The sequence below is a fragment of the Ovis canadensis genome, chromosome 4, assembly GCF_042477335.2.
Source record: "Ovis canadensis isolate MfBH-ARS-UI-01 breed Bighorn chromosome 4, ARS-UI_OviCan_v2, whole genome shotgun sequence".
Classification (NCBI taxonomy): Eukaryota; Metazoa; Chordata; class Mammalia; order Artiodactyla; family Bovidae; genus Ovis; species Ovis canadensis.
This window is the reverse complement of record NC_091248.1, coordinates 58294578-58320050: the sequence shown is the minus strand read 5'-3', so window position 1 is coordinate 58320050 and position 25473 is coordinate 58294578. Positions and strand designations below refer to the sequence as shown.

General features: G+C 39.8%; 2 protein-coding genes and 1 non-coding gene across 8 annotated transcripts in view; 1 reads left to right on the top strand and 2 right to left on the bottom strand.

Annotated features, from left to right (window-relative positions):
- Positions 1–5396: 5396 nt before the first annotated feature.
- Positions 5397–10115, bottom strand: TMEM60 (transmembrane protein 60). The gene is made up of 2 exons (XM_069587803.1): positions 9109–10115; positions 5397–6097 (listed from the first exon to the last, which is right to left on the bottom strand). Exon 2 carries the CDS (start codon positions 6045–6047, stop codon positions 5646–5648), a length of 402 nt encoding a protein of 133 aa, XP_069443904.1. The 5' UTR covers positions 6048–6097; positions 9109–10115; the 3' UTR covers positions 5397–5645.
- PHTF2 (putative homeodomain transcription factor 2) overlaps positions 9499–25473 on the top strand; it is a 137466-nt gene continuing 121491 nt past the window's right edge. For 4 of the 6 annotated variants that reach the window (XR_011256646.1, XM_069587795.1, XM_069587791.1 and 1 more), the window contains exon 1: positions 9499–9833. The gene's annotated coding sequence lies outside the window, so the exon portion shown is untranslated. Of the gene's footprint in view, positions 9834–10165; positions 10410–12203; positions 13260–15243; positions 15428–25473 lie in introns of those variants that run through there. The other 2 variants (XM_069587793.1, XM_069587792.1) reach the window with 2 other exon arrangements.
- TRNAR-UCU (transfer RNA arginine (anticodon UCU)) lies at positions 17770–17842 on the bottom strand. Its single transcript has one exon. It is a non-coding gene; the product is annotated as a tRNA-Arg (tRNA).

Genomic DNA, 25473 nt, shown 5'->3' with positions numbered 1-25473 from the left:
CAGAGCCCCCTTTTTTTCTTCTTATCACAAGAAGGAAATGTTCCCTCGTTTGCAAGGGACCATTAAACTCAAGGCTGTGTCCAGACTCCTTGGCAGAATGCCTCGTTTGCAAGCATGTTCAGCCCGGGCAGAGAGACCCGTTTGCAGGCACATCTCCGCTACCCTGTTGTGGCTGCATTAACCCTTCATCTGTCTTAAACAAACAAAAAAACATTGAGTCTGACTTTATGCTCTTGTTCCCTCTGTCTTCCTAACAAAGTTTTTGGAAATTTGTCTGCTTCACTTCCTCATCTCACTACAATTTCATTTTAATTCTCAAAAATTTAATTGTTCAACCGAAATGATTCTCCCAACTGTTGACTATCAAATCCAGTGGCTTCATGTCTTAATACTTCCCCTTAACCCTTGTAACACTTGTTATCGATCTTTTACTCAGTAAAACTCTACATGACCTGTTGTGGAGTTTTTCATTGTTTTCGGTTTCTTTGGATGGCGTCTTTTACCTGTCCACTACTATTTAAGGCCCCTGGAGAAGGAAATGGCAACCCTCTCCAGTATTCTTGCCTGGAAAACCCCATGGACAGCGGAGCCTGGTGGGCTGTAGTCCATGGGGTTGCAAGACTCAGACACGACTAAGCAACTAAACCACCACCACCATTTAAGGCGGTCTCTGTGGTTCTCCCCTTTAGGTCTTTAGGCTATGTCCTTGAACTATCTTCATGACACCATGACTTCAGTCAGCCTTGGTTTCTTACTTAACCTCTAATGACCCATGCTATCAAATCTAAATTCTTCTCTTTACCCTTGCCCCCGAGAATTAGCTGTTTCATTCCCTCTTAATTTGGCTGTTGTATCACTCTACACAGTCATCTCATGGTAATCTGATTTCTATACCTTTTTCTCTGTGTCCCTATAGTTGACTCTTGGACAATACATGTTTGAACTGTGAGGGTCCACTAACACACATTTTTAACCTGTACTGTATTACTACACAACCTGTTACTGATTGAATCCAAGAATGTGGAACCTTGGATGTGGAGGGCCAGAGAGCCAACTGTAAATTATAGGTGGATTTGCCAGTATGGAGGTCAGCGCTCCAAACCCCACATTATTCAAGGATCAGCTCTACAGTATATTATTAAATATTTTCCTGCGTTGACCCCAGAACTGTTTATAGCTTTTCTACTCCTCGTTATAGTAGATGTTCACAGTCATAGATCTTCATCTCATCTAGATTTTTAAAATAGCATAAACTGTTCTAGGCTGCCTGCAGTCCTCTGCCTCTACCCCTATTCCAACCTGTTATGTTACCACCTGGTAATTAATGGCTTCACTAAAGTATTTCAAGCTTCTTTCTCAAAGTAAAGTGTGTTCTTTTTATAAATACCATCAGTAAACATTTCTACTATAAAGGAAGTATTCTGTAGCTAAAATCTAGAAGACAACTTTCTGCAGTACTTACTGTATTATTACAGTAGTTTTGCTTTTCCTGTCTTACATATAATTTCACTTCTATGTCTTTCATTAATGTTTTATTATTTAAGTATATCCCAATTACTGAGACTGATATTGTGACTTTTAAGAAGTATTAATATATATCTAGTTTTCATCCCTGTTGCTTGCACAGGAATTGGACACCCTTGTAATTTCCCGTGACAACTGTGAATAAGGTGTCTTGCATTTATGTTAATGAGGAGACTTTTGGAAAGGTCCTAGGTTTGAGGCCAGTTGCCAGGGGAACCAACCTAGTGATTAGAGTTGAAACTTTCAGTCCCCTTCTCTCCCCCAGGGGTGGAGATGATTTCAAACACCAGTGGCTAATGACTTAATTAATCACGCCTATATAATCAAGCTTCTATAACATCCCCAAAGTAAAGGGTTCACAACGCTTCTAGGTTGGTGAGCATGAAGCGATGGGGGAAGAGTAGTGTGCACAGAGAGCATGGAAACTCTGCACCCCTTCCCCATACCTTGCCCTGTGAATCTCTTCCATCTGGCTGTTCCTGAGTTAATATCCTATAATAAACTGGTGTTCTAGTAAGTAAAATGTTTCTCTGAGTTACGTGAGCTGTTCTGGCAAATTAATCAAACTTGAGAGGATCATGGGAACCTGCAATCCAGAGCCAAGTAGGTCAGAAGCAAGGTGACAACCTGAATTTGTGATTGGCATCTGAAGTTGGGAGGGGAAGGAAAAGGTGCAGTCTTCTGAGATTGAACCTTAGCTTATGGGATATGATTCTATCTTCTATCTCCACACAGTGTCAGAACTGAGTTAATTCCTTGGTGGTGTGGGGAAAAAAACAAAAATATCTGGTGTCCAGATCAGGGAGGCACACATCAATAATACTGCTGCGTCAAGTTGCTTATTTAGTGTGGCAGTACACCAAATTATGGAGAAGGAAATGGCAACCCACTCCAATATTCTTGCATGGAGAATTCCATGGACAGAGGAGCCTGGCAGGCTCCAGTCCATGGAGTTGCAAAGAGTCAGACACAACTGAGCAAATTAAGAATGAGGAGTTCTACTTTCTGGGATTCTTTCAGACATTTAAGATTGGTTGATCCTTACATGTAAACAAGTTGCTTATTGCGCTGCCTTTTACATATAATTCTTACCTAAACCTCCTTTCCTTGGAGACCAGCCCCACCTCTCCTCTTAGTAGTGTCATAAAAATTTCTACTTTTGCTTATTTTATGGCCTATAGCTCAGAGGTCAGCAAACTACTTTACCCATGTGCCACATCTAGACCACTACCTGCTTTTTGTTTAGCCTGTAAGGTAAGAATGGTTTTTGCGGTTTTAAATAGTTGAAACAAAAAAGAATATTTTGATACGTGGCAATCATAGCATGTTAAATTTCATTGTCCATAAACTGTCTTATTGGAACATAGCTAGGGTCTGGCTGCTTTCTTACCACATGAGCTAAGCTGAATAGGTGTGACAAACCCATATGGCCTACAAAAGGTTTAAGTATTTACTATACAGCCCTTTATGAAATAACCTTACTGACTCCTGGCCTAGCTGATTCTTTGCACGTGATGCTGTTCCTTCTCCTTTTCTCTATGAGAGATTATACTTCGTGATGCTTTCACAAATGTAGGTTTTCCTAAACTACAAAATCGTATCTGGTTTCTCAGACACAAAAGCTTTCTTCTACTTCGAATGTACCCAATTAACAGATTCCAGGGACAAATAGTTTAGATCTCTCAATTGAATTAGGAATACCTAGTCAAGTCTTGGAACATTATGTTCCCCATATTAACTATCCTTCTTAATCCTATTTTTACATATCCAAAATACTAGTATATACCAATTATAGGAAAACATTTGTAATCAGTTTTGTTTTTCTTTTCATTTAACCTATCTCCATAGTTTCAAATGAAGAGTTAAGCAGTATTAATTTGTAGTGTTGTGTCTGAAACTTTGTCACGTTATCTGTCTACAAGAAGAAAGGAAAGGAAAGTGAAGTCGCTCAGTCGTGTCTGACTCTTTGCGACCCCCATGGACTGCAGCTTCCCAGGCTATTCCATCCAGGGGATTTTCCAGGCAAGAGTACTGGAGTGGGGTGCCATTTCCTTCTCCAGGGGATCTTCCTGACTCAGAGATAGAACCTGGGTCTCCTGCATTGCAGGCCGATGCTTTACCCTCTAAACCACCAGGGAAAACTAGATCACAATTCTCTAAGCAATCTTCTCAAGCTTCCTTGGTGGCTCAGATGGTAAACAATCTGCCTGCAATGCAGGAGACCTGGGCTTGATGCCTGGGTCAGGAAGAGCCCCTGGAGAAGGAAATGGCAACCCACTCTACTACTCTTGCCCGGACAATTTCATGGACAGAGGAACCTGGCAGGCTACTGTCCATGGGGTCACAAAGAGTCGGGCACAACTGAGCTAGTAACACCCTCAAGTACTAGCAGCCAGGAATCATTTTCTTGTTAGATATTTTTAAAATGAACACAATACTACTTTCAGTTCAGTTCAGTCATTCAGTCGTGTCCGACTCTTTGTGACCCCATGAATCGCAGCACGCCAGGCCTCCCTGTTCATCACCGTCTCCCGGAGTTTACACAGACTCACGTCCATCGAGTCCGTGATGCCATCCAGCCATCTCATCCTCGGTCGTCCCCTTCCCCTCCTGCCCCCAATCCCTCCCAGCATCAGAGTCTTTTCTAGTGAGTCAACTCTTCTCATGAGGTGGCCAAAGTACTGGAGTTTCAGCTTTAGCATCATTCCTTCCAAAGAAATCCCAGGGTTGATCTCCTTCAGGATGGACTGGTTGGATCTCCTTGCAGTCCAAGGGACTCTCAAGAGTCTTCTCCAACACCACAGTTCAAAAGCATCAATTCTTCGGCACTCAGCCTTCTTCACAGTCCAACTCACATCCATACATGACCACAGGAAAAACCAGAGCCTTGACTAGACGGACCTTAGTCGGCAAAGTAATGTCTCTGCTTTTGAATATGCTATCTAGGTTGGTCATAACTTTTCTTCCAAGGAGTAAGCATCTTTTAATTTCATGGCTGCAATCACCATCTGCAGTGATTTTGGAGCCCCCAAAAATACTACTTTAGAGACTCCCAAAGCTAAGAGGGCTGTATAGGGCAAAAATAATCACCCTGACCCTGCCTTAGGGCTGTGGACTCTGTAATTCTTTTAAGTACTGCCACCTATGTGCCTGTTAAGTTGCTTCCATGGGATTCTCCAGGCAAGAATACTGGAGTGAATTGCCGTTTCCTTATCCAGGAGATATTCCCTGACCCAGGGATCCAAACGCTGCAGCTCTTGCAGCGTTTGCACTGCAGGCAGATTCCGAGCCACTGGGGAAGCCCTACTGCCGCCTGTCTCACTGGAATTGTTTAAGTCCTATGGTAGGAGCATCTGTAATTTTTCAAGCCAAGACACTTGTAAGAATTAAAGGGGAACTACGTCCCTGAGACCCCAGACCAATAGGCATAACCTGGACTGTCCTGACATAAATGGGATGGATGGTTCCCCTAACATTAGAACAGACAAGCTTCTGCTCAGTTCTTAATATGCTATCTCTACTTTATTTGTTCAAAATGGAAGGCGAAGATAACAATGAAGGTAGCCTAGACAAAAAAATGAAAAAACTAAAAACTCTTAAGATTCTTTCTGAATAGAAACCTTAAGTGGCACCCCCAATTATTTCAGTAACTAGGTTTTCTTCTTCATAATTGAGAAGCACAAATGACTATTTACATGGTCATAATGGGGCCGTGATATAGTAAATGTTTATTCAAATGTGTAGACTAAAGGCTTTTACTTACTTTTACTTTTTTACTTTTACTTTACTTACTAAAGGCTTTTACTTTATGTTTATATACTTTTAATATTGACCACATACTTAAAACAGATTATTCAAGTCAAGTAGAAACATAAGATCCCAAACAAACTTTATTCATATAGAACAATAAGGGTATTAATAACTCAAATACTGAATGATTAGGTTTTGGGTCAACTAGAAGTCACCCAACTAGTCACTAGAAGACTATTTTAATGGAAGCAGTATAAAATTACATTTGGTATTTTTCTCAGTTCTCTGGCATTCTTCAAGCTTGCAAAGATTCAGTACACTTTAATAATAGTTTGCTGAACAGCAATAAAATGAACTCATGTCCTTAGAAGTCAGTCTCTTACAAAAAAGACGTTATATCCAAGCTCTATCAAAGCCCCAGCCAGTAAGGCCCATAAAGGAATGAAGACATAGGACAGATTCATGGTAGTAAACTGTTCCAGTTTAGCACAGAGTGCAAGACAGAAGGCTAATTTAAGTAACATTGCAATGAGGTACCAGGCTTTTTTTTTAATATTGTGTGATCCATGTCGAGGGTCAAAGCCAGACTTACATCGCCCAGCCATTTTCACAATCAGCATGACAAGAAGGATAGTATCAAATATCCAGACTGGAATAAATATGAGGAACCAGTTCCAAGGTGCCTTCTCATCCAGTTTCAACACCAACATGATCAAGAAGAGTAATGTGAAAAGCCAGGTGAGTAGTACTCTCTGAGCCAAGGACATTCTCATTTAAACAATTTAAAGAAGCTGTTGCAGGGTCGAAAAAAGGGAAATATATCCTAAGAGAAGGAAAAAAAAAGTCAAGATCTTAAATTTTGGTACCAGAAAAAAAATTATTTCTATTCCTGGTTTACAAAGCTGGCTCTTTTTCTCTCATAGATTTCTTAATTTTGAAAACATTTTATCATCTCCCTTTCATAATCCATCAAATTTGTAGCCATCTTTGATAACATCACATCCATCATTCCATACAGCTGTGACAAAATGTAATTTTTAGTATATCCACTGGGTGTAAGTTCTATTCAAGATGTTTTAAAAACAGCCTGCTTTTCTTCATTGTTTTTCACACAAATCCAGGCACTCAGGATTTTTTTCCTGTACCTCAGGGATGTTCTTAATTACCCTTTCTTTGTACATTTGCACACCTATTAATTTTCATTCAGTATCAAGGAATACTAAGAAAAAGCATTCAAAATCAAAGAAAGGGTGGTATAAAGCCAGGAGAGGAGTTTTAATAAGGAGGGAACAGTTAAAAACAATTACTACATTAAGTAGAACTATGATTGTACAGAGGTCACTGGGCTAAGTAACATAGAACACATTGGTAACACTGGATTTTCACATAGCTTAATCCATGGGTCTTACATTTTTTAATCAAATTTTCTCAAAGTTCTTATAAATACCTATTTTCTTAGTCTATAACTTTTTAGTAATACCCATTTTTTTTTGGTTTGTGGTATATAGCTTTTTTACTACTTGCTACCCAATAATCAAAACCACTTAAAAAACTTGTGATTACTGGATGCGAGATTGTTTAATAATTGGAACTATTTCTTACATTCCGATCCTGTCTTACTGATCGATGTCTGTTTTGCACTAGTACTGTATCGCTGTTACTAGATATGTTCTAATATCTAGGAGGCCTAGCATCTACTTACTATTTTCTTCTCCAAAATATTTTCTCTTATTTGGCCCTTCCAGTTTTTCAATGCTAAAATCACTAAATTAAAAAAACTCGGAATTTTGATAGGGATCCATCAATCTGTAATACTTAAGTATAAACACATTTAATCTTCACATACAGGTTTACAGTATGTTCCATATTTATTCCAATTTTTATATCAGTCTTGTGACCATCTGGAAAAAGGGTAAACAGAATGGCAAGTCAGAAGCAAGGTTGCATGAAGTTGGGTGAGGAGCTAACAGAAGATAACGAAATGCAAACAGGTGACAACATTTTATTTCTCTGAAACACTGGGAGAAGAGAAAATAAAAGACAAGACTTACGATGAGGATGATGAAGGATCAAGAAGAGATTTTCAGTAGAGAAACTATAAACAAAGGGAAATAAGCCACTGGGGAATGACAGACTGAGGATGAGAGAGCATATGAGATGGCAAGGGGAAAGATAAGCAGGCCATTCGGATGGTAACAGAAGTATGGGTGACAGGAGTAAAAATGCAGGGAGATAAGAAATAAGGAAAAAGGGAGGAAACTGGCTAGATAAATCAAATGTCCTAGCCTATCATCTTTAAGTAGTTATATTCTAGGACTAACTTTGATTGTTACATCTTTACTGCTTTAAACAGTGGGTAGCTATCACGGTGCAGGAGTATACATCTCTGTTTCATTTCAGTAATGATCTCAGTCTCCCAGCTCCCTTCTTCTTTCCCTTATACTACCCATGTGCTTGCACTCAATTTGTTTACTTAGCTTGAAGATACTTCATACTGCAGTATGAAAAACAGATGCTTTTGCTCCCAGGAAGGCATTTTCTGTGCTGGTCTCCTTTCCTGGCTAGAGGCTGCCATAATGGGATGTGGAACCAAATTTGGAAGAAGAGGCGGAGAGGTGTGTACTGATTAGTAACTACAGATGGGTTTCATACTGTAAATTCAATTTGCTCAGTTCCAGTTTCCAATCCCTCTGGCCGTTTTTGTTAACTTTAAAAAAAGTTTACGATAATACATTTGCTTAAACATAACTTCTATCAGCCAGCCATTAAATGAGTCAAGCTTTCCGCCTCCCTCCCCCAACATAGGTCTGAGTAGTAACTCAATAAGAAGGGTAACTGCATTCAAAACAGGTGCTTTAAGATTGGAGGTCAAAAGACTGCAAAAAAAAACACAACCTTGTGGCTGCAAGTTTTTTTTATGTGGGATGCAACAAAGTTTTGTGTGCACTTTCACTAAAAGCACTCTATTGATACTTAAATGATGCTTGAAGAATCACGGGTGCTGGGGTACAAAGATGACATACAACTCCGATTTATTAATAAATCTCCATTAATTTATTATATTTGTTTCCTACTACTCTCCTTTCTCTTTTAAGGAGGGTGGGGGAGCTGCACACTCCAAAATTTTTTAAAGTATTTTTCATCTGAGGTGATTATGTTTTGCACCTGAAGACAGTTAAGTATATCCCGCCTATCTGCCTAACACCTGCACTTCCCCTAAATGGAAATCTAAAGGGCCCTGCCCCCACACAGGTCCAGCATCTCGGTATCAGGTATGTGTGGACCCGATAACTTGTCCGTGGTGCTTACCACACCATTTCCATTTCCCTTCCCGCGACTGCCAGTACACTTCCATGAACTCGTCCTATCCCAAAGACAGTTTTGCTTAATAAGCCCACAACAAAGAATTCCTCCAGTCACCTTCGAAAGGTACCTACTTCCAACAGCCTTGGCCAACCTGACCATCCCTCAAAGGAACAGCGTTCTGCTTACATTTACCCGATTTTCGGGCCTACATGTCTCTAGTATTTCAGGGCGTTTCTAAGGGCGTTCCTAAACTATCCGTACCCTTCAACTTCAAACGCCGACGGTCCGACAGCGGCGCCCTATCCGAACTCCCCCCATTCTGCTCTGTGGGCCCAGTACATTTTGGAGTTGAACGCAGTTCTTGTACGATGTGATCCACAACGCAAACAGAAGCCTGGTGCCAATCCGGTGGATGTGGGGCTGGAGGGTGAGGGGATGGGGGCGGCGACAAGGGAGGCAGACACAGGGTAGCGGGCGGGGGGCTAGTGCACTTCGGGGTATGCCGGCTCGTCGGAGCCCTGGACTCACCCGGCAGTTCCGCTGTCTGGAGAGCGGAGAGGGGCTCGAAGATCAGGAAATTCGCCAGTTTGGATCCTTGGCCTTTTCCACACTTCTTCCCCCATTAAATCCAGAAGCCATCACATGATAGTCAAGAAAAAGGTACCTCAATTCCGCCTCTTCAAACGACCACAGTACAGGCTCTCTCGAGTGTACCTTAGAGCCGCGCCCACATCCGGGGCAGGGTCTAACCGCCTGGGCCTCTCCTATAGGTAGAGAGAACGCCAATCAGAGAGCTCAGAGGCTCCCTCCCCTGAATTAATTGGGCCATTCAGCCGCCAGTGCTAACCAACCGACATTTTCGTACAATCTGGTTTGTCAAAAAGATGGCTATAATAGAAGCCATTGGGCCCGCCTCTTGACTGCTACGGGCTAGCAGGAAAGTCAGTCTAAGCAAAGCCGGGAGCGTCCGTGGTCCCATTGGGCCTACAGCTGCCAATTAGGCTTTGCAGCGCTCAGCCCCGCCCCCGCGGGGCGCCCCGCCCCTCCTCTGGCTCTGCCAGTCAGAGCCCTGAGACTGCAGGCTCCAGCGCAAAATCCTGCGGGAGAGGGGGTGGGGCGGCGGATCTGGAGGCGGCGCGCCCGCGGGCAGCTTCGTTGTGACTCCTCAGGCTCCCGCGGCGGCGGTGGCGCTCGCCTCGGTGTCTCCCGCGCGCACCCTAGCCGCCTCTAGCGGCGCGGCGCCCTTTCCTAAGGTAAGAGCCGGCATCACCTCCACGCTCGGGCGGGCCGTGTGGAGGTCGTTGGGTTCTGACATAAGCCGAAAATGAAGGTGGATGAGGGAGGAGAGCGGCGAGTGGGATGGAGGTGGGGGCTCCGGGGTCAACGCGTCGTCCTCCCGGCCCGTGACTTCGTCGGGCAGCCGCCGGCACCTGCGCTCCGGGATCCTACCATTTGGCCGGCGGCGGAGGCTCAGTTTCCCTCCTCCCGAACCCGGGCAGTTCTTGAGCGTGGATGGTGACGGCCCGAATCGCAGCGCCGCCTCTCGCCCCTCCCGCTCCTTCTCAAGGCCCCTCTCCTTCGCTTCCTTCCCGTGGCGTTCTGTTGGGGGCGCGTCGGGTCCGAGGGCGTGTGCGGCCAGCGGGTGGCCGAGTCCCGGGCAGAGGGGAGCGGCCAGAGGAGCGAGCTCGGAAGAAGGAGGCGACTCTGTGCGCGCTGAAAGCCGGCTGGCGGGGGTCGCTGCCCTGCCCTCGCTGAGAGGGCAACAGTTTTCTGATTCCAGGACTGACTGCGGAGCGGGTGCTGAAATCCTTGGCGTGGGCCTTAAAGGGGTATTTCTTGTCTGGAAACAATGCCGCGGTCCATCAGCGTGCTTCACATTTTCTTATTTTATTCTGTCTCATGTTGACAGCCAGTGTTTTGGTATTGTTTCTTCAGGTCATAGCTTTCTAATGCAGTGTCTCTTTGTAGAACTTTGGAGAGTATTCTGTCGGTAATCTGATACCCTTTTAATTTTTAGCGTGGTCCCCCTCCCCCTCAAAAAAGGACCTGCTTTATAACAACATGTACTGAGTAGGGAACTGCAGAATCTGGGACAATTTCTTAATCTCAGTATCTGTTGACATGTACCAAGTAATTTTAAAATTCGTGTGACTGTATTAAGTGTTTTGTCATTTACACTTGCTTTCTTAATAGTATATCCTACTTACTTTGATATTAGTCTGTTATTTGTGGTACTTTGATTTTATAGTTTTTGTTTAGCTTTAGCCAACTAGGCTTTTGAAGATTTGTCCCCCCTCCCCCTTTGAGATTGTGGCCGTAGCCTTAGTATTTGCTCTTGTCTCAAGGGGTTATGTATTTTTAAAAACTCTTTTCCCCCCAAACTGATAGCTTTTTAAAGTTTTAAGGGGTAAATTCTAAAAATTTGGAAATTACACACTTCAGCCTAAAGATCCATAAAAATAGCATAACAATATAAAATCCTAACTTTTTGGAGTAACCGCTGCTATGTTTAAGGGATGGCAGTGGGTCCTCCCTGTCCGGTTCAGTGACTTAATCCTCTAGATTGCAGAGAAATCTTGCAGGTGTGGGGAGAATGAGCTATGTCTGAGACCAGAACACAGGTGGTTCCAGGAGCGTTTTCTTGTTGGGAAAATAGCATGCCTCCCTCACAATTTAGTTGTCTGTGTGCATCCTAGATAGTATTAAGTTAGGTGGTAATAAAGTAGAAAGTGTCTGTGTCTAATTTTCAAAGTTTCTGGTAGGGCTTGAAAATGAGGTAAGCAAATAAAATATACAGTGGGGACACTCTTGCATGGTCAGAATTCCAAGAATAAACTTTTTTTGAATCCAAACTGGCACTGGCCAGTTGGCTGTAAAAGTCAAGTAAGCGACCTGACCAATTTTTAAGCCATGAACCTTTTTGGCTAGTCCATTTCATTCAAAATTACAAGGAATTTTTTTTTAAGTTTTTATTGGATATAGTTGATTTACAATGTTGTTAGTTTCAGGTGTACAGCAAAGTGAATCAGTTATACATATATCCACTCTTTTAGACACTTTTCCTGTGTAGGCTATTGTAAGTATTGAGTAGTTTCCTGTGCTATGCAGTAAATCCTTATTATCTATTTTATATGAAGTAGTGTCTATATGTCAGTCCCAATTTTCCAATTTATCTCTCCTCTTTACACCCAATAACCATAAGTTTGTTTTCTACATCTGTAACTATTTGTTCTGTAGATAAGTTCATTTATACCCTTTTAAACTATTCCACATATAAGTGATATCATGTGGTGTTTTTCTCTGACTTCACTCAGTATGACAGTCTGTAGGTCCATCCATGTTGCTGCAAATGGAATTATTTCTTTCTTTCTTTATGACTTGAGTAATACCAACATTGCAAGAATTCATAATGAAAAAGGATTCCCTAGACTGAGCTGAAGAAAATTTAGGGTAGCATGTAGAAAAAAATGAGATCAAAAAAATAGTTCAGTTGCCTCTGTATTACCTCATTTAATCGTTATAATCCTAAGAGGTAGCTACAGTGATTACTGTCCTCCTATGAGTTAACGTAGTTAACACATGTGTTCAGGATTTTTCAGATAATAAGTTTAGAGGTGGAATTCACATCTAAGCGATCTAATTACAAAGCCTCTGTTCCAAACTGTTGTGTTTTACCATCACAGTAAAAATGGCTTCATACAGATTTGGTTGAAGGCGACTAATCAGTGGAAAATAATGCTTCAGAATAAACTTAACATTTGGTAACACTTTGCGATCACTGTATAGTAAGCACTGTTGACTATTGCTGGAATGTAAGGATGGAGTCCTTCCCTGTCTTTGAGGAACATCCCTTTAGTGAGAGAGAGAGATGTGAACAAATAATGGTAATACAATACAGTGTATATTGTACTATAAGAGAGTGCCATAAAGTCTGTGGTTTCATGGAAGGAGAATTGAGTTAAAGTTCAGACCAGCATTTGAATTCCTGTTTTGCTTTGTGACCTGGAACATGATACCAAATTTCATTCATGTTTAGTTTCTTATCTGTTAAGTGGAGAGAATAATATTTCAAAGAGGAGTATTAAGCAAGATATGTAAAGTATTGGCTTATTGGTATGTGGATGAATAAAATCCTGAATGAGGAATAAGAAACAAGTAAATTGAACAGAGTTGAGGTGGGTTGGAGGTTTACCAGGGCGCTATCTCTAGAGCCTTAAGGGTGACTGATAACTTTTATTAGTGGGGAGGAAGGGCATCAACACAGACAGAACATACAGAATCAGAGGCAGGATCTCAGAACAGGAATATGGATTGTTGAGGGAATGGCAAGTAATTGTGGCTCTGTATACAAAGTATTTGCAAAGGCCAAATGTAAATGGTAATTGTGTAGAAATGTGGCTGGGCAATTTTAGTAGTTAGAAATTATATATTTTATAAGAGTATCTCAAGAGTGTGAATTGTTACTTTTTTATTTAATATGTACTTTTTAATACTTATTAAAACTGATTTCCAAATGTGTTCAGGCAAGCAACTATTTCATTATGATATTTATCTTAACCAGTAAAAGAAGACTAAGACAACTGCACCTAATTCAAGGGAAGCATTTTGGGATTATTTTAAAAAGAAAAATAATCTTGAGAATTCCCTGGATGTCCAGTGATACACTTCCACTGCAGGAGGTGCGTGTTGGATCCCTAGTTGGGAACTAAGATTCTGTAGGATGTGGGGTGCCACCAAACAAATGAAAGTAAAATAGTCTTAACTAAGTGATTGCCTTTCCTTAACCTGACCTACCACGTTGCTGCGTAGAGTCAATATTGCACACTACCCTTGGCATATATTTTACCATCTTTTCTGACCCAAAACTTGAGATGTGACAGTCTTAACAGAATGTTTTAAATTGAGACTGTCCTTGAAAACCTGAGAAAAAGTCCCATGCTTATGTCTTCTCTTCAGGATATCACAGAACCATAAATACTCACATTGGATTTATAAATGTGGATCACTTGATAACTAAAATCATATGACTAAGTTGAAAATACCAAATGACATTTAGGAAAGCTGCCTTTTTAGTCCAACTTGTTAAGTGTCATGTAGATGCGTAAATGACACAAAATAATAGAGGTGAGCTTTCAGATGAAAAAAATTGCTTCCTAAAACAGGTAATTTTAGAAGATTAGGAAAGAAAATATGTTGGACTTCATTTTGAACAGAATTTTGAACAGAAACTGGGGCAGGAAATGGCTGTGGCTGAACCACTACCTGATAATAATCATAACATGATTAAATGTGACATTTAATGAGAGGAAGTAAAGGAGAAAAAGTGCACTGTATGCAGCTTTCCAGTTTTAGAAACAGTAGGGAAAGGGGCTATTAAAAGTGTATCTACAGAAATTTTGAAGACATGTAGTAGGCACACTTGTTGCATGGATGAAATCACCTTGGTCAAAAATTAAGCAAGAGGCCTCTTAAAGGTAGCAGAAAGCTTATGAAAGTTATGTGTCACAAGTGTTGGTGCCCTACAGATCTAGTTAAAGTGTCAATTCTGCACTCTACCAGTTGTCTTAATTTTCGGCTCATCGTGCAATCTTTTTCAGAGTTCAGTTCAGTCGCTCAGTCATGTCCAACTCATTGCGACTCCATGAATCACAGCACGCCAGGCCTCCCTGTCCATCACCAACTCCCGGAGTTCACTCAAACTCACGTCCATCGAGTCGGTGATGCCATCCAGCCATCTCATCCTTTGTCATTCCCTTCTCCTCCTGCCCCCAATCCCTCCCAGCATCAGGGTCTTTTCCAGTGAGTCAACTCTTCGCATGAGGTGGCCAAAGTATTGGAGTTTCAGCTTTAGCTTCAGTCCTTCCAGTGAACACCCAGGGCTGATTTCCTTTAGACTGGACTGGTGGGATCTCCTTGCAGTCCAAGGGACTCTCAAGAGTCTTTTCCAACACCACAGTTCAAAAGCATCAATTCTTTGACGCTCAGCTTTCTTCACAGTTTTAGTTTTATTTAATCATAAAATGGAGATACTTTGCAAAATTTTGAAAATGAGATGAACTAATATATGTGAAGCATTTGATAGATGGCCTGGCTTATAAAACTTGCCAAAAAAAAAAGTTGCTGCAGTTCAACCAAGTTGAAAAGATGTACTTAAAAAAAAAAAATACAATTCTTGAGGTTTCCCTGGTGGTCCAATGGCTAGGACGCTGAAGTCCTGAAGTAAGGGGCTCGAGTTCAATTTCTGGTCAGGGAAATAGATCCCACATGCCCAACTAAAGATCCGCATGATGCAATGAAGAGTTAGCATAGCCAAATAAAATAATATAAATATTAAAAATGTAAAAAAATATAATTCTCAAGTAGAGTCAGGAAAGCCAGAAAATGGCAAACAGTGAAAACTTTAAAAGGAGGCAAAGGATATTACATAGGTAGTAAGCAGAATTCAGTAAAGAATGGAATAATTACAGCCACATACAACAAAAAAGGGAAAAGGTAGGGAGAGAGCTTCACATTCCCAAATTTTTTTCTGAAGAAAGTAGGTCAGGCTCATTAAACCAGATAGAGCAAATAAATAGGGTGGGCTTCCCTGGTATCTCACAGAAGAACTGTACAAAAAGGATCTTTACAACCCAGATAATCACGATGGTGTGATCACTCACCTAGAGCCAGACATCCTGGAATGTGAAGTCAAGTGGGCCTTAGAAAGCATCACTACGAACAAAGCTAGTGGAGGTGATGGAATTCTAGTGGAGCTATTTCAAATACTGAAAGATGATGCTGTGAAAGTGCTGCACTCAATATGCCAACGAATTTGGAAAACTCAGCAGTGGCCACAGGACTCGAAAAGGTCAATTTTCATTTCAGTCCCAAAGAAAGGCAATGCCAAAGAATGCTCAAACTACCACACAATTGCACTCATCTCACACGCTAGTAAAGTAATGCTCAAAATTCTCCAAGCCAGGCTTCAGCAATACGTGAACCGTGAACTTCCAGATGTTCAAGGTGGGTTTAGAAAAGGCAGAGGAACCAGAGATCAAATTGCCAACATCTGCTGGATCATGGAAAAAGCAAGAGAGTTCCAGAAAAACATCTATTTCTGCTTTATTGACTATGCCAAAGCCTTTGACTGTGTGGATCACAATAAACTGTGGAAAATTCTGAAAGAGAAGGGAATACCAGAGCACCTGAACTGCCACTTGAGAAATCTGTATGCAGGTCAGGAAGCAACAGTTAGAACTGGACATGGAACAACAGACTGGTTCCAAATAGGAAAAGGAGTACGTCAAGGCTGTATATTGTCACCCTGCTTATTTAACTTATATGCAGAGGACATCATGAGAAACGCTGTCACCATTGTTGTTGTTTAGTCATATCTGACTCTTTTTGACCCAGTGAACTGCAACACACTAGGCTTCCCTGTTCTTCATCATCTCCCAGAGCTTGCTCAAGCTCATGTCCATTGAGTCGATGATGCCATCCAACCATCTCATCCTCTCTCGTCCCCTTCTCCTCCTGCCTTCATACTTTCCCAGCATCAGTGTCTTTTCAAATGAGCTAGTTCTTCACATCAGGTGTCCCAAGTATGGAGCTTCAGCATCAGTCCCCGCAGTGAATATTCAAGACTGATTTCCTTAAGCATTGACTGGTTTGATTTGATCTCCTTGCAGTCCAAGGGACCCTCAAGAGTCTTCTCCAGCACCACAGTTCAAAAGCATCAATTCTGTGGTGCTCAGCCTTCCTTATGGTTCAATTCTCACATCTATACGTGAGTACTGGAAAAACCATAGCTTTGACTAGATGGACCTTTGTCAGCCAAGTAATGTCTCTGCTTTTTAATACGCTGTCTAAGTTGGTCATACCTTTTCTTCCAAGTAGCAAGTATCTTTTAATTTCAGATGGTGATTGCAGTCACCATCTGCGGTGATTTTGGAGCCCAAGAAAATCAACTCTGTTACTGTTTCCATTGTGTGCCTGCCTATTCGTGATGGGACTGGATGCCATGACCTTTGTTTTTTGAATGTTGAGCTTTAAGCCAGCTTTTTCACTCTCCTCTTTCACCTTCATCAAGAAGCTCTTTAGTTTCTCTTCACTTTCTGCCATAAGCTTGGTGTCATCTGCATATCTGAGGTTATTGAAGTTTCTCCCAGCAGTCTTGATTCCTGCATGTGCTTCATCCAGCCTGGCATTTCACATAATATACTCTGGGAATAAGTTAAATAAGCAGGGTGACAGTATTCAGCCTTGAAATACTCCTTTCCCGATTTGGAACCAGTCAGGTGTTCCATGTCCAGTTCTGTTGCTTCTTGACTTGCATACAGGTTTCTCTGGAGACAGGTAAGGTGGTCTGGTAGTCCCTCTCTTTAAGAATTTTCCGGTTTGTTGCCATCCACACAGTCAAAAGCGTTAGCGTAGTCAGTGAAGCAGAAGTAAATATTCTTCTGGAATTCGCTTGCTTTTTCTAGTGGAATTTGGCAATTTAATCTCTGGTTCCTCTGCCTTTTCTAAATCAACTCAAACATGTGGAAGTTTTTGGTTCATGTACTGTTGAAGCCTAGCTTGGAGAATTTTGTGTGTTACTTTGCTAGCATGTGAAATGAATGCAGTTGTGTGGTAGTCTGTACATTCTTTGGCATTGCCCTTCTTTTGGATTGAAATGAAAACTAACCTTTTCCAGTCCTGTGGCCACTGCTGAGTTTTCCAAATTTGCTGGTATATTGAGTGCAGCACTTTAAGAGCATCATCTTTTAGGATTTGAAATAGCTCAACTGGAATTCCATCACCTCTACTATCTTTGTTTGTAGTGATGCTTTCTAAGGCCCACTTGCCTTCGCATTCCAAGATGTCTGGCTATATGTGAGTGATGTCGCCATATGTTGAAGAACATATCATCTTTTCTTCTCTTGTATTGCCTATTCTGGTGAATGGCTCTTCTGATGTTCAGGCCGGGAATCATGGAATATCCTTTCTCTTTTATTCCCCATAGCTTTCAAGTCCAATCAGTCACTACATCTGCTAATTCTCTCTACTCGTTGTCTATTTTATTAATGCCCTATCCCAACACCGACTCCAAGTTAATAAAAGTGCTCATTGCCACTGACTTATTTCATGTCCTTGTCATTTTATTACTGTCTCTAGTCTCTTTACCATTTTTTTTTTTTTTTTTTTACTTTGAGCCATTCAGGATCTTAGTTCCCTGACCAGGGATCAAACCTGGGCCCCCTGCAGCAGAAGTGCAGAGTCTTAACGACTGAACCACCAAGGAAGTCCCAGGTCTCTTTGATTTTAATTTAGCCTCATGTTAACCAATTCTCTACACAGCTTCCTTCCAGAATGATTTTACTGAAATACTAACATAGCCATATCAAATTTCTATCTGTAATGCTTGTACATGATAGTTAATAAATATTTGATCTCTCCAGGTATTGATATCTTAAACTTAAGATGAATTTAAGTGGCTAGCATACTTACACCTGGAGTTTTCTTTATGGGAAAGATTTTCACTTCAAATTCTATTTATTTAATTTATTATTTCTTTTTACTTCTTTTATTTATTTCTTTTTGAGTAAGCGTCAGTTGTTTGTATCTTTCAAGGAACTTGTTAATTTAGTCTCAATTGTAATAACTTCAGGGGCATACATGTTCATAGTATTCCTTTATTATCTTTTTAATATCTCTAAGATCTGTAGTAATGTTTTCTTTCTCATTCCTGACTGTTAATTTGTGTATTTTCTCACTTTTTTTCCTGTTCAGTCTGGCTGCAAATTTGTTTTGTTGATATTCTCAACGAGCCAGTATTTTTTTTTTTTAATTGATTTTGTGTTTTCAGTTTCAGTGATTTCTGTTCTTACTTCCATTTTGTTGTTTGCCGCTGCTAAGTCACTTCAGTCGTGTCCGACTCTGTGTGATCCCATAGACGGCAGCCCACCAGGCTCCCCTGTCCCTGGGATTCTCCAGGCAAGAATTCTGGAGTGGGTTGCCATTTCCTTCTCCAGTGTGTGAAAGTGAAAAGGGAAAGTGAAGTCGCTCAGTCATGTCTGACTCTTAGCGACCCCATGGACTGCAGCCTACCACATTCCTCTGTCTCTGTCCATGGGATTTTCCAGGCAAGAGTACTGGAGTGGGGTGCCATTGCCTTCTCTAATTTTTTTGTTTGTTTGTTTACTTTGTATTTTATTTGCTTTTGATTTGTTAGAATCTTAAAATGTAAACTTATTGTTATTGTCTTCTAATATAAATTTTTAATGCTATAAAATTCCCCTCTAAATAGTGATTGGAGTGCATCTCACAAATGTTGATATTTGTGTTTTCATTTTTGTTCAATTCAAAAATCCTTGTTGATTTTGTTTGTGGTTTCTTCATTGAATCTGTTGGTTATTTAAAGGTATGTACATAAGTTTCCCAATATTGAGGTATTTTTCAGATGTTGACTTCTGATTTAATTTCACTGTGGTCAGAGAACATACATGGCATGACTTGAGTCATTTTAAATTTATTGAGACTTGTTTTATAAGAGTGTCATCTCTCTTGGTTAATGATTCATGTGTGCTTGAAAAGAATGTTGGGTGGAGTGTTCTATAAATACTAATCAGATCGAGCTGACTGACAAAATTTTCAGCCTTTTGTATCCTTGCATATTTTATGTCTGCTTGTTCTCTCCATTTTTGAGAGAAGGGTGTTGAAATCTCTGACTATGATTGTGGCCTTGCCAATTTCTCCTTGTAGTTTGATCAGTTTGGCTTCATATATTGGTAGTTTGAAGTTCTGTTACTTGATGCATGCATATTTAGGATTGTTATCTTTTGATGAATTGAATCTTTTTGTCATTGTGAAATGACCTTTGGTAATATGCTTTTCTCTGAAGTCTACTTTGTATTGCCACTCTAGCTTTGTTTTGAGTAGTGTTAGTGTTATTTCTCTTTTTCCACTTGAAAACTTTTTACTTATTTGTATTTAAGCTGGATTTCTGGTACATGGCATATAGTTGGACCTTGCTTTTTCTTTTCTTTCTTTCTAATCCAGCTTTCTAATCTCTGCTCTTAATTTAGACCATTTACATTTAATGTTATTATTTTGTTGGGTTTAAATCTTCCTTCTTGGTACATGTTTCTGATTTGTTACATCTGTTCTTTGTTCTTTTTTTTCTTTATCTTCTTTTGTATTTGAGTATTTTTATGATAATAAATACTTTATTTGAGAATTAATTATCTGTAGCTTTAAAAAAATTTTTGCTGCTTGTTTGTAGTGGCTATATATATGTTTAGCTTATCACATCTACCCTGAGTAAAACACCACTTTTCATTTCATGTCAGTGCCTTGTAACGGTATACTTCTATTGTGCTATTGTCATACATTTTGGTTTTACGTGTGTTAAAAATTCCACAGTGTATTTCTACTTTTTCAGCTTTATGTGGTCAATTGTCTTTTAAGGGGATTGGTGGCCCAGATGGTAAAGAATCCACCTGCAATGCTGGAGACCTGGGTTTGATCCCTGGGTTGGAAGATCCCCTGGAGGAGGGCATGGTAACCCACTTGAGTATTCTTGTCTGGAGAATCCCCACGGACGGAGGAGCCTGGCGGGCTACAGTCAGTGGGGTTGCGAAGAGTTCGACACGACTGACTAATTAAGTACAGTGAGCTTTTTTTTTTTTTAAAGCTCTTACATTTACCCACATATTTACCATTTTCAGGGCCCTTCTTTCCTTTGAAATTCTTTTTCTATCTGGTATTCTCCTTCTTCCTGAAGTACTTACTTTAGTATTTATTGTAATGGTTGTAATGTGGTATTACTGATGAAATTTTTTTCAGCTTTTGTATGTCTGAAAAAATACTTTTTTGAAATATATTTTTGCCAGGTATAGAAACTTAGATCAACACCTTTTTTTTTTTTTCCCCAGGAGTATGATAATACTGCACCACTGTCATCTCATTGCATTTTTGCAGTGTGAAATCTGTTATCCTTATTTCACTATACTGAAAATGTTTTTTTCCTCTGGCTGCTTTTAAGATCTCTTTATCATTTGTTTTAAGCACTTGTAGTAAGATGTGCCTAGTTATTTTATGTTTCTTAGGCTTGGGGTTTGTTGAACTTTGAAGCTTTACTGTTTTTATCAAATGTAGAAGAAATTTGTCCGTTATTTCTCCAGATAGTTTTTTTGTTTCTTCATTCTTCTCATTCTGGTACTAGTTATTCATATATTATGCTTCTTGATAATGTCCCACAGCTAACTGCTGCTTTCTTCCTTTTTTTTTTTTTCTCTCTTTGTTTCAACTTGGACAATGTCTCTTGCTCTGTCCTCAAGATTACTAATCTTTTCACTTTTTGATTTGCTATTATCTCATTAAGTGTATTTTTCTTTTTAAATTTTTTTATTTTTGGCTGCACTGGGTCTTTGCTGCTGTGCTTGGGCTTTTCTCTAGTTGCAGCAAGCAGCAGCTGCTCTTTATATGGGGTGTGTGGGCTTTTCACTGTGGTGGTGTCATCTGTTGTGCAGCATGAGTTCTAAGACTTGGGGGCCTCAGTAGTTGCAGCTCCCAAGCTCTGGAGCACAGGCTGAATAGTTGTGGAGCACAGACTTATTTGCTTCACAGCATTTGGGATCTTCCTGGACCAGGGATTGAACCTGAGTCTCCTGTGTCGGCCAGTGTGTGAAGCACCTCTGAAGCCCCACGGTATTTTTCTTAATAGGCGTTTTCATTTCTAGAAGTTTGATTTGAATCTTGTCTGTATCTTAAATGTTTCCCCTTTATATGTTCAGGCTTTCTTCTCCTTTTTTGAATAAAGTTGATCCTTCCACAATGTGGGGGTTAGTGGTGGTGACTGTTCACACAGTCAGAAATCTTTGTATAACTTTATAACACTCTATGTCATGGTTCTGCATCTGCAGATTCAACCAATCAGATCATGTAGTAATGTAATTTTTTAAAAAATTGTGCATAAGAGAAACTACACAGTTCAAACTATGTTTTTTGAGGGTCAACTGTATACATGGCGTTTATACTGAGGTTTTTTTTAATTGTAATTAAAAAGTACATAAAATTTACCATCTCAGTCATTTTAGTATACAGTTTAGTAGTGTTAATGTTTACATTAATGTTGTCTTGAAACAGCTTTCCGAAACTTCTCATCTTGCAAATCTGAAACTCTGCAACCATTAAACAACTTAAAAACAACTACTATTTATGCTTTCCTCCAGTCCCAGGAAGCCATTCTTCTGTTTTCTGTCTCTGTGAACTTGGCTATGCTGGGTACCTCAAATGAATGGGATAACACGGCATTGGTCTTTTTGTGACTGGCTTATTTCACTTAGTTTAACGTCCTCAAGATTCATCCATGTTGTGATGTGTGGCAGGATTTCCTTTAAGACTAAATAATATTCTATTGTATAATTTTCTTTATTCATTCATCCATTGGTGGACATGTGGGTTATTTTCATTGCTTGGCTGTTGTGAATAGTGCTGCTGTGAACTTGGATATGCGAATATGTCTTCAAGACCATGCTTCTTTTGGATATATCCCCAAAAGCAAAGCTCAGTCAGTAAAGAATCTGCCTGTAGTACAGGAGACTCAGGTTTGATCCCTGGGTTGGGAAAATCCCCTGGAGAAGGAAATGGCAAACCGTCCCAGTGTCCTTGCCTGGAAAATCCCACGGGTAAAGGAGCTTGGTGAGCTGCAGTCGTGGGGTTGCAAAGAGTCAAGCATGACAGAGCAACTAACGCTTTTACTTTCCAAAAGCAAAATTGCTGGATCATTTGGTAGTTCTATTTTCAAATTTTTTGAGGAACCTCCATACTATTTTCTGTAGTGATTGTGCCACTTCAGCATTACACCAATAGTGTACATGGTTTCTGACTTTTTCACATCTTTATCAACATTTGTTATTTTCTATTTTGCCGATACTTGGTATCATAATGAATATAAAAGTGATATCTCATTATGGCTTTAATTTGCATTTACCTAATGATGCGAAGAGTTGACTCACTGGAAAGACCCTGATGCTGGGAGGGATTGGGGGCAGGAGGAGAAGGGGACGACAGAGGATGAGATGGCTGGATGGCATCACTGACGTGATGCACATGAGTTAAGTGAACTCCGGGAGTTGGTGATGGACAGGGAGGCCTGGCGTGCTGCTATTCATGGGGTCGCAAAGAGTTGGACACAGTTGAACGACTGAACTGAACTGAATGATTGATGATGTTGAGCATCTTTTCATATGCTTGTGGCTATTTCTATATCATTGGAGAAATGTCTATTCAAGTCCTTTACCATTTGTAAATTGAGATATTTGATTTTTTGCTCTTAAGTTGTAGTTCTTTATATATTCTGGATATTAACCCCCTATCATGTATATAGCTTGCAAATATTCTCGTTCATCCATAAGTTGCCTTTCACTCTATTGATTATATGCATTGATGCACAAAACTTTTAAGTTTTATATAGTCTCATTTGTGTATTTTTACTTTTACTGTCTTAGGTTGTGCCTTAGGTATCACAACCAAGTAAATCACTGCCAAGTACAGTGTCATGAAGTTTAACCATAAATTTTCTTCTAGGAGTTTTATAGCTTTAGGTTTTATTTTTAGGTTTTTAATCCACTTTGAGTTAATTTTTGTGTGTGGTGTTAGTTAAGGGCCCACCTTGATTCATTTGCGTGTGTATTTTAATTTTTCTGCATACACGTTTTTGAGGAGACTGTCCTTTCCCCGTTGAATGATCTTAGCATTTTTATCAACGATTATTTGACTGCATATACAAGAGGTTATTTCTGGGCTCTGTTCTATCCCAGTAGTTTGTTTATCTTTATGCCAGTAGTGCACTGTAGCTTTGTAGTATGTTTTGAAATCAGAAAGTGTGACTCCTCCAGTTTTTGTTTTTACAGAATTATTTTGAGCACCTGGGATCCTTCAAGATTCTATGTGAATTTCAGGATGGATTTTTCTATTTCTGGAAAAAAATGCCTTCGAAATTTTGCTAGAGATTGCATTGAATCTGTAGAGTATTTTGGGTATGGACATGTTAATATTCAGTCTTCTAATCCGTGAACATGCATTTCTTTCTGTGTGTCTGTGTCTGTATATGTATACATGCAACACGTACATACGCATCCCATATTTTGTGTACAGTAGCTGTTTTAGTCATATCACTTCTGTCATTTCTAGATCCATTTCTTATAACTGATTTTTCTCCTTATATGGATTATATTTTCCTTTTTGTTTATGTTCCTGCTAATTTTTGTTGGATGCCAGACATTGTGAATTTTGTTGTTTAGAGCTATCTTTTTTTTTTTTTTTTGTATTCTTTTCAATATTTTAAGATTTGTTTTGGGACACAGTTAAGTTACTTGAAAACAGTTCTTCAAAGCATGCTTTTTAAGCTTTGTTAGATGAATCCTGAGCATCCTTTAGTACAAGGCTAATTTTAGCATTATTCTGGAACATTGCCCTCTCATTTGAGTCTTAATATTCCTCTGTCTCTATGAACTTCAGTTTTATTTCCTGAAAACAAAGTCATTCCTCCATAAACATTGTATGATGATAAAAAAAAATCAGGAAATTAACTTTGGTATAATACTGTAATCTGTAGATATTCACATTTCACCAGCTATCCTAATACTGTCCATTTTGGCAAAAGTGCAGATTCACATCCTGCCTTTACTTGTCATGTCTCTCTAATTTAAGTTGGAACAATTCTAGAGCCTATGTTTATGTTTCATGATACTGACATTTTTCTAAAGTTTTGAGGCCATTCATTTTGTTGAATGTCCTTCAGTTTTAGTTTGGTCGATTTTCTCTCAAGATTAGAGTCAGGTTATATACTTTTGACAGGAATATCACAGACTTAATGTTGTGTTCTTTTCAGTACATTATATCAAGAAGCAAATGCTGCAATTTCTCCTATTACTGATGATGATAATTTTTATCGTTTAGTTCTGATGATATCTGCCAGGTTTCTCCTAGGTTAAGTCATTATTTTACTCTTTGCAACTAATAAGTACCTTGTGGAGAGATCCTTTGATTATGTAAATATCCTGCTGCTGCTGCTGCTAAGTCTCTTCAGTCGTGTCCAACTCTGTGCAACCCCATAGACGGCAGCCCACCAGGCTCTGCTGTCCCTGAGATTCTCCAGGCAAGAACACTGGAGTGGGTTGCCATTTCCTTCTCCAGTGCCTGAAAGTGAAAAGTGAAAGTGAAGTCGCTCAGTCATGTCTGACTCTTAGCAACCCCATGTATTGCAGCCTTCCAGGCCCCTCTGTCCATGGGATTTTCCAGGCAAGAGTACTGGAGTGGGGTGCCATTGCCTTAACTTGCCCATTGGCTTTAATATCTGTTGATGATTCTTGTACGAATCAGTTATCAGGATAGTTTCATAAAAGTTCTCATCACAAGGGAAAAAAATATGTAGCTGTGTGAGGTGATGGTTAACTTACTGTGCTAATCATTTTTGCTCTGTATACATGTATCATACCATTATGTTGTGCAACTTAAGCTTATGCAATGTTAGGGCAACTATATCTCACTAAAATTGCGGGGGGGAAAGATGGTTGAAAATTGGTGATTTTCTTTGTCCCCAGTTCACTAATTTCTTCTGTGTTTATTAGCTGACTTTCTGCTACAGAAAAAACTTCATTCTCTTATTTATTTGCCCATTCATTCATACTAGTATAGACTCATTGTTTCTTATTTTATTCTTTTGACAGTGTCCCTATTATTCTTGGAGCACTTTAATTTTTTTAATGTTTTTTATTGTGGTAAAAGTCACATAGTATAAGATATACTGTTTTAACCATATTTAACATTTCAGTGGCACTAAGTACTTTCACATTGTTGTGCAGCTCTCAACATCATCCATATACTGAATTTTCCACTTTCTTAAATTGAAGCACTGTCTTCATTAAA

Excerpts from the sequence above, each read along its gene's own strand:
- TMEM60 (XM_069587803.1), bottom strand. The coding sequence starts at position 6,047 with ATGAGAATGTCCTTGGCTCAGAGAGTACTACTCACCTGGCTTTTCACA.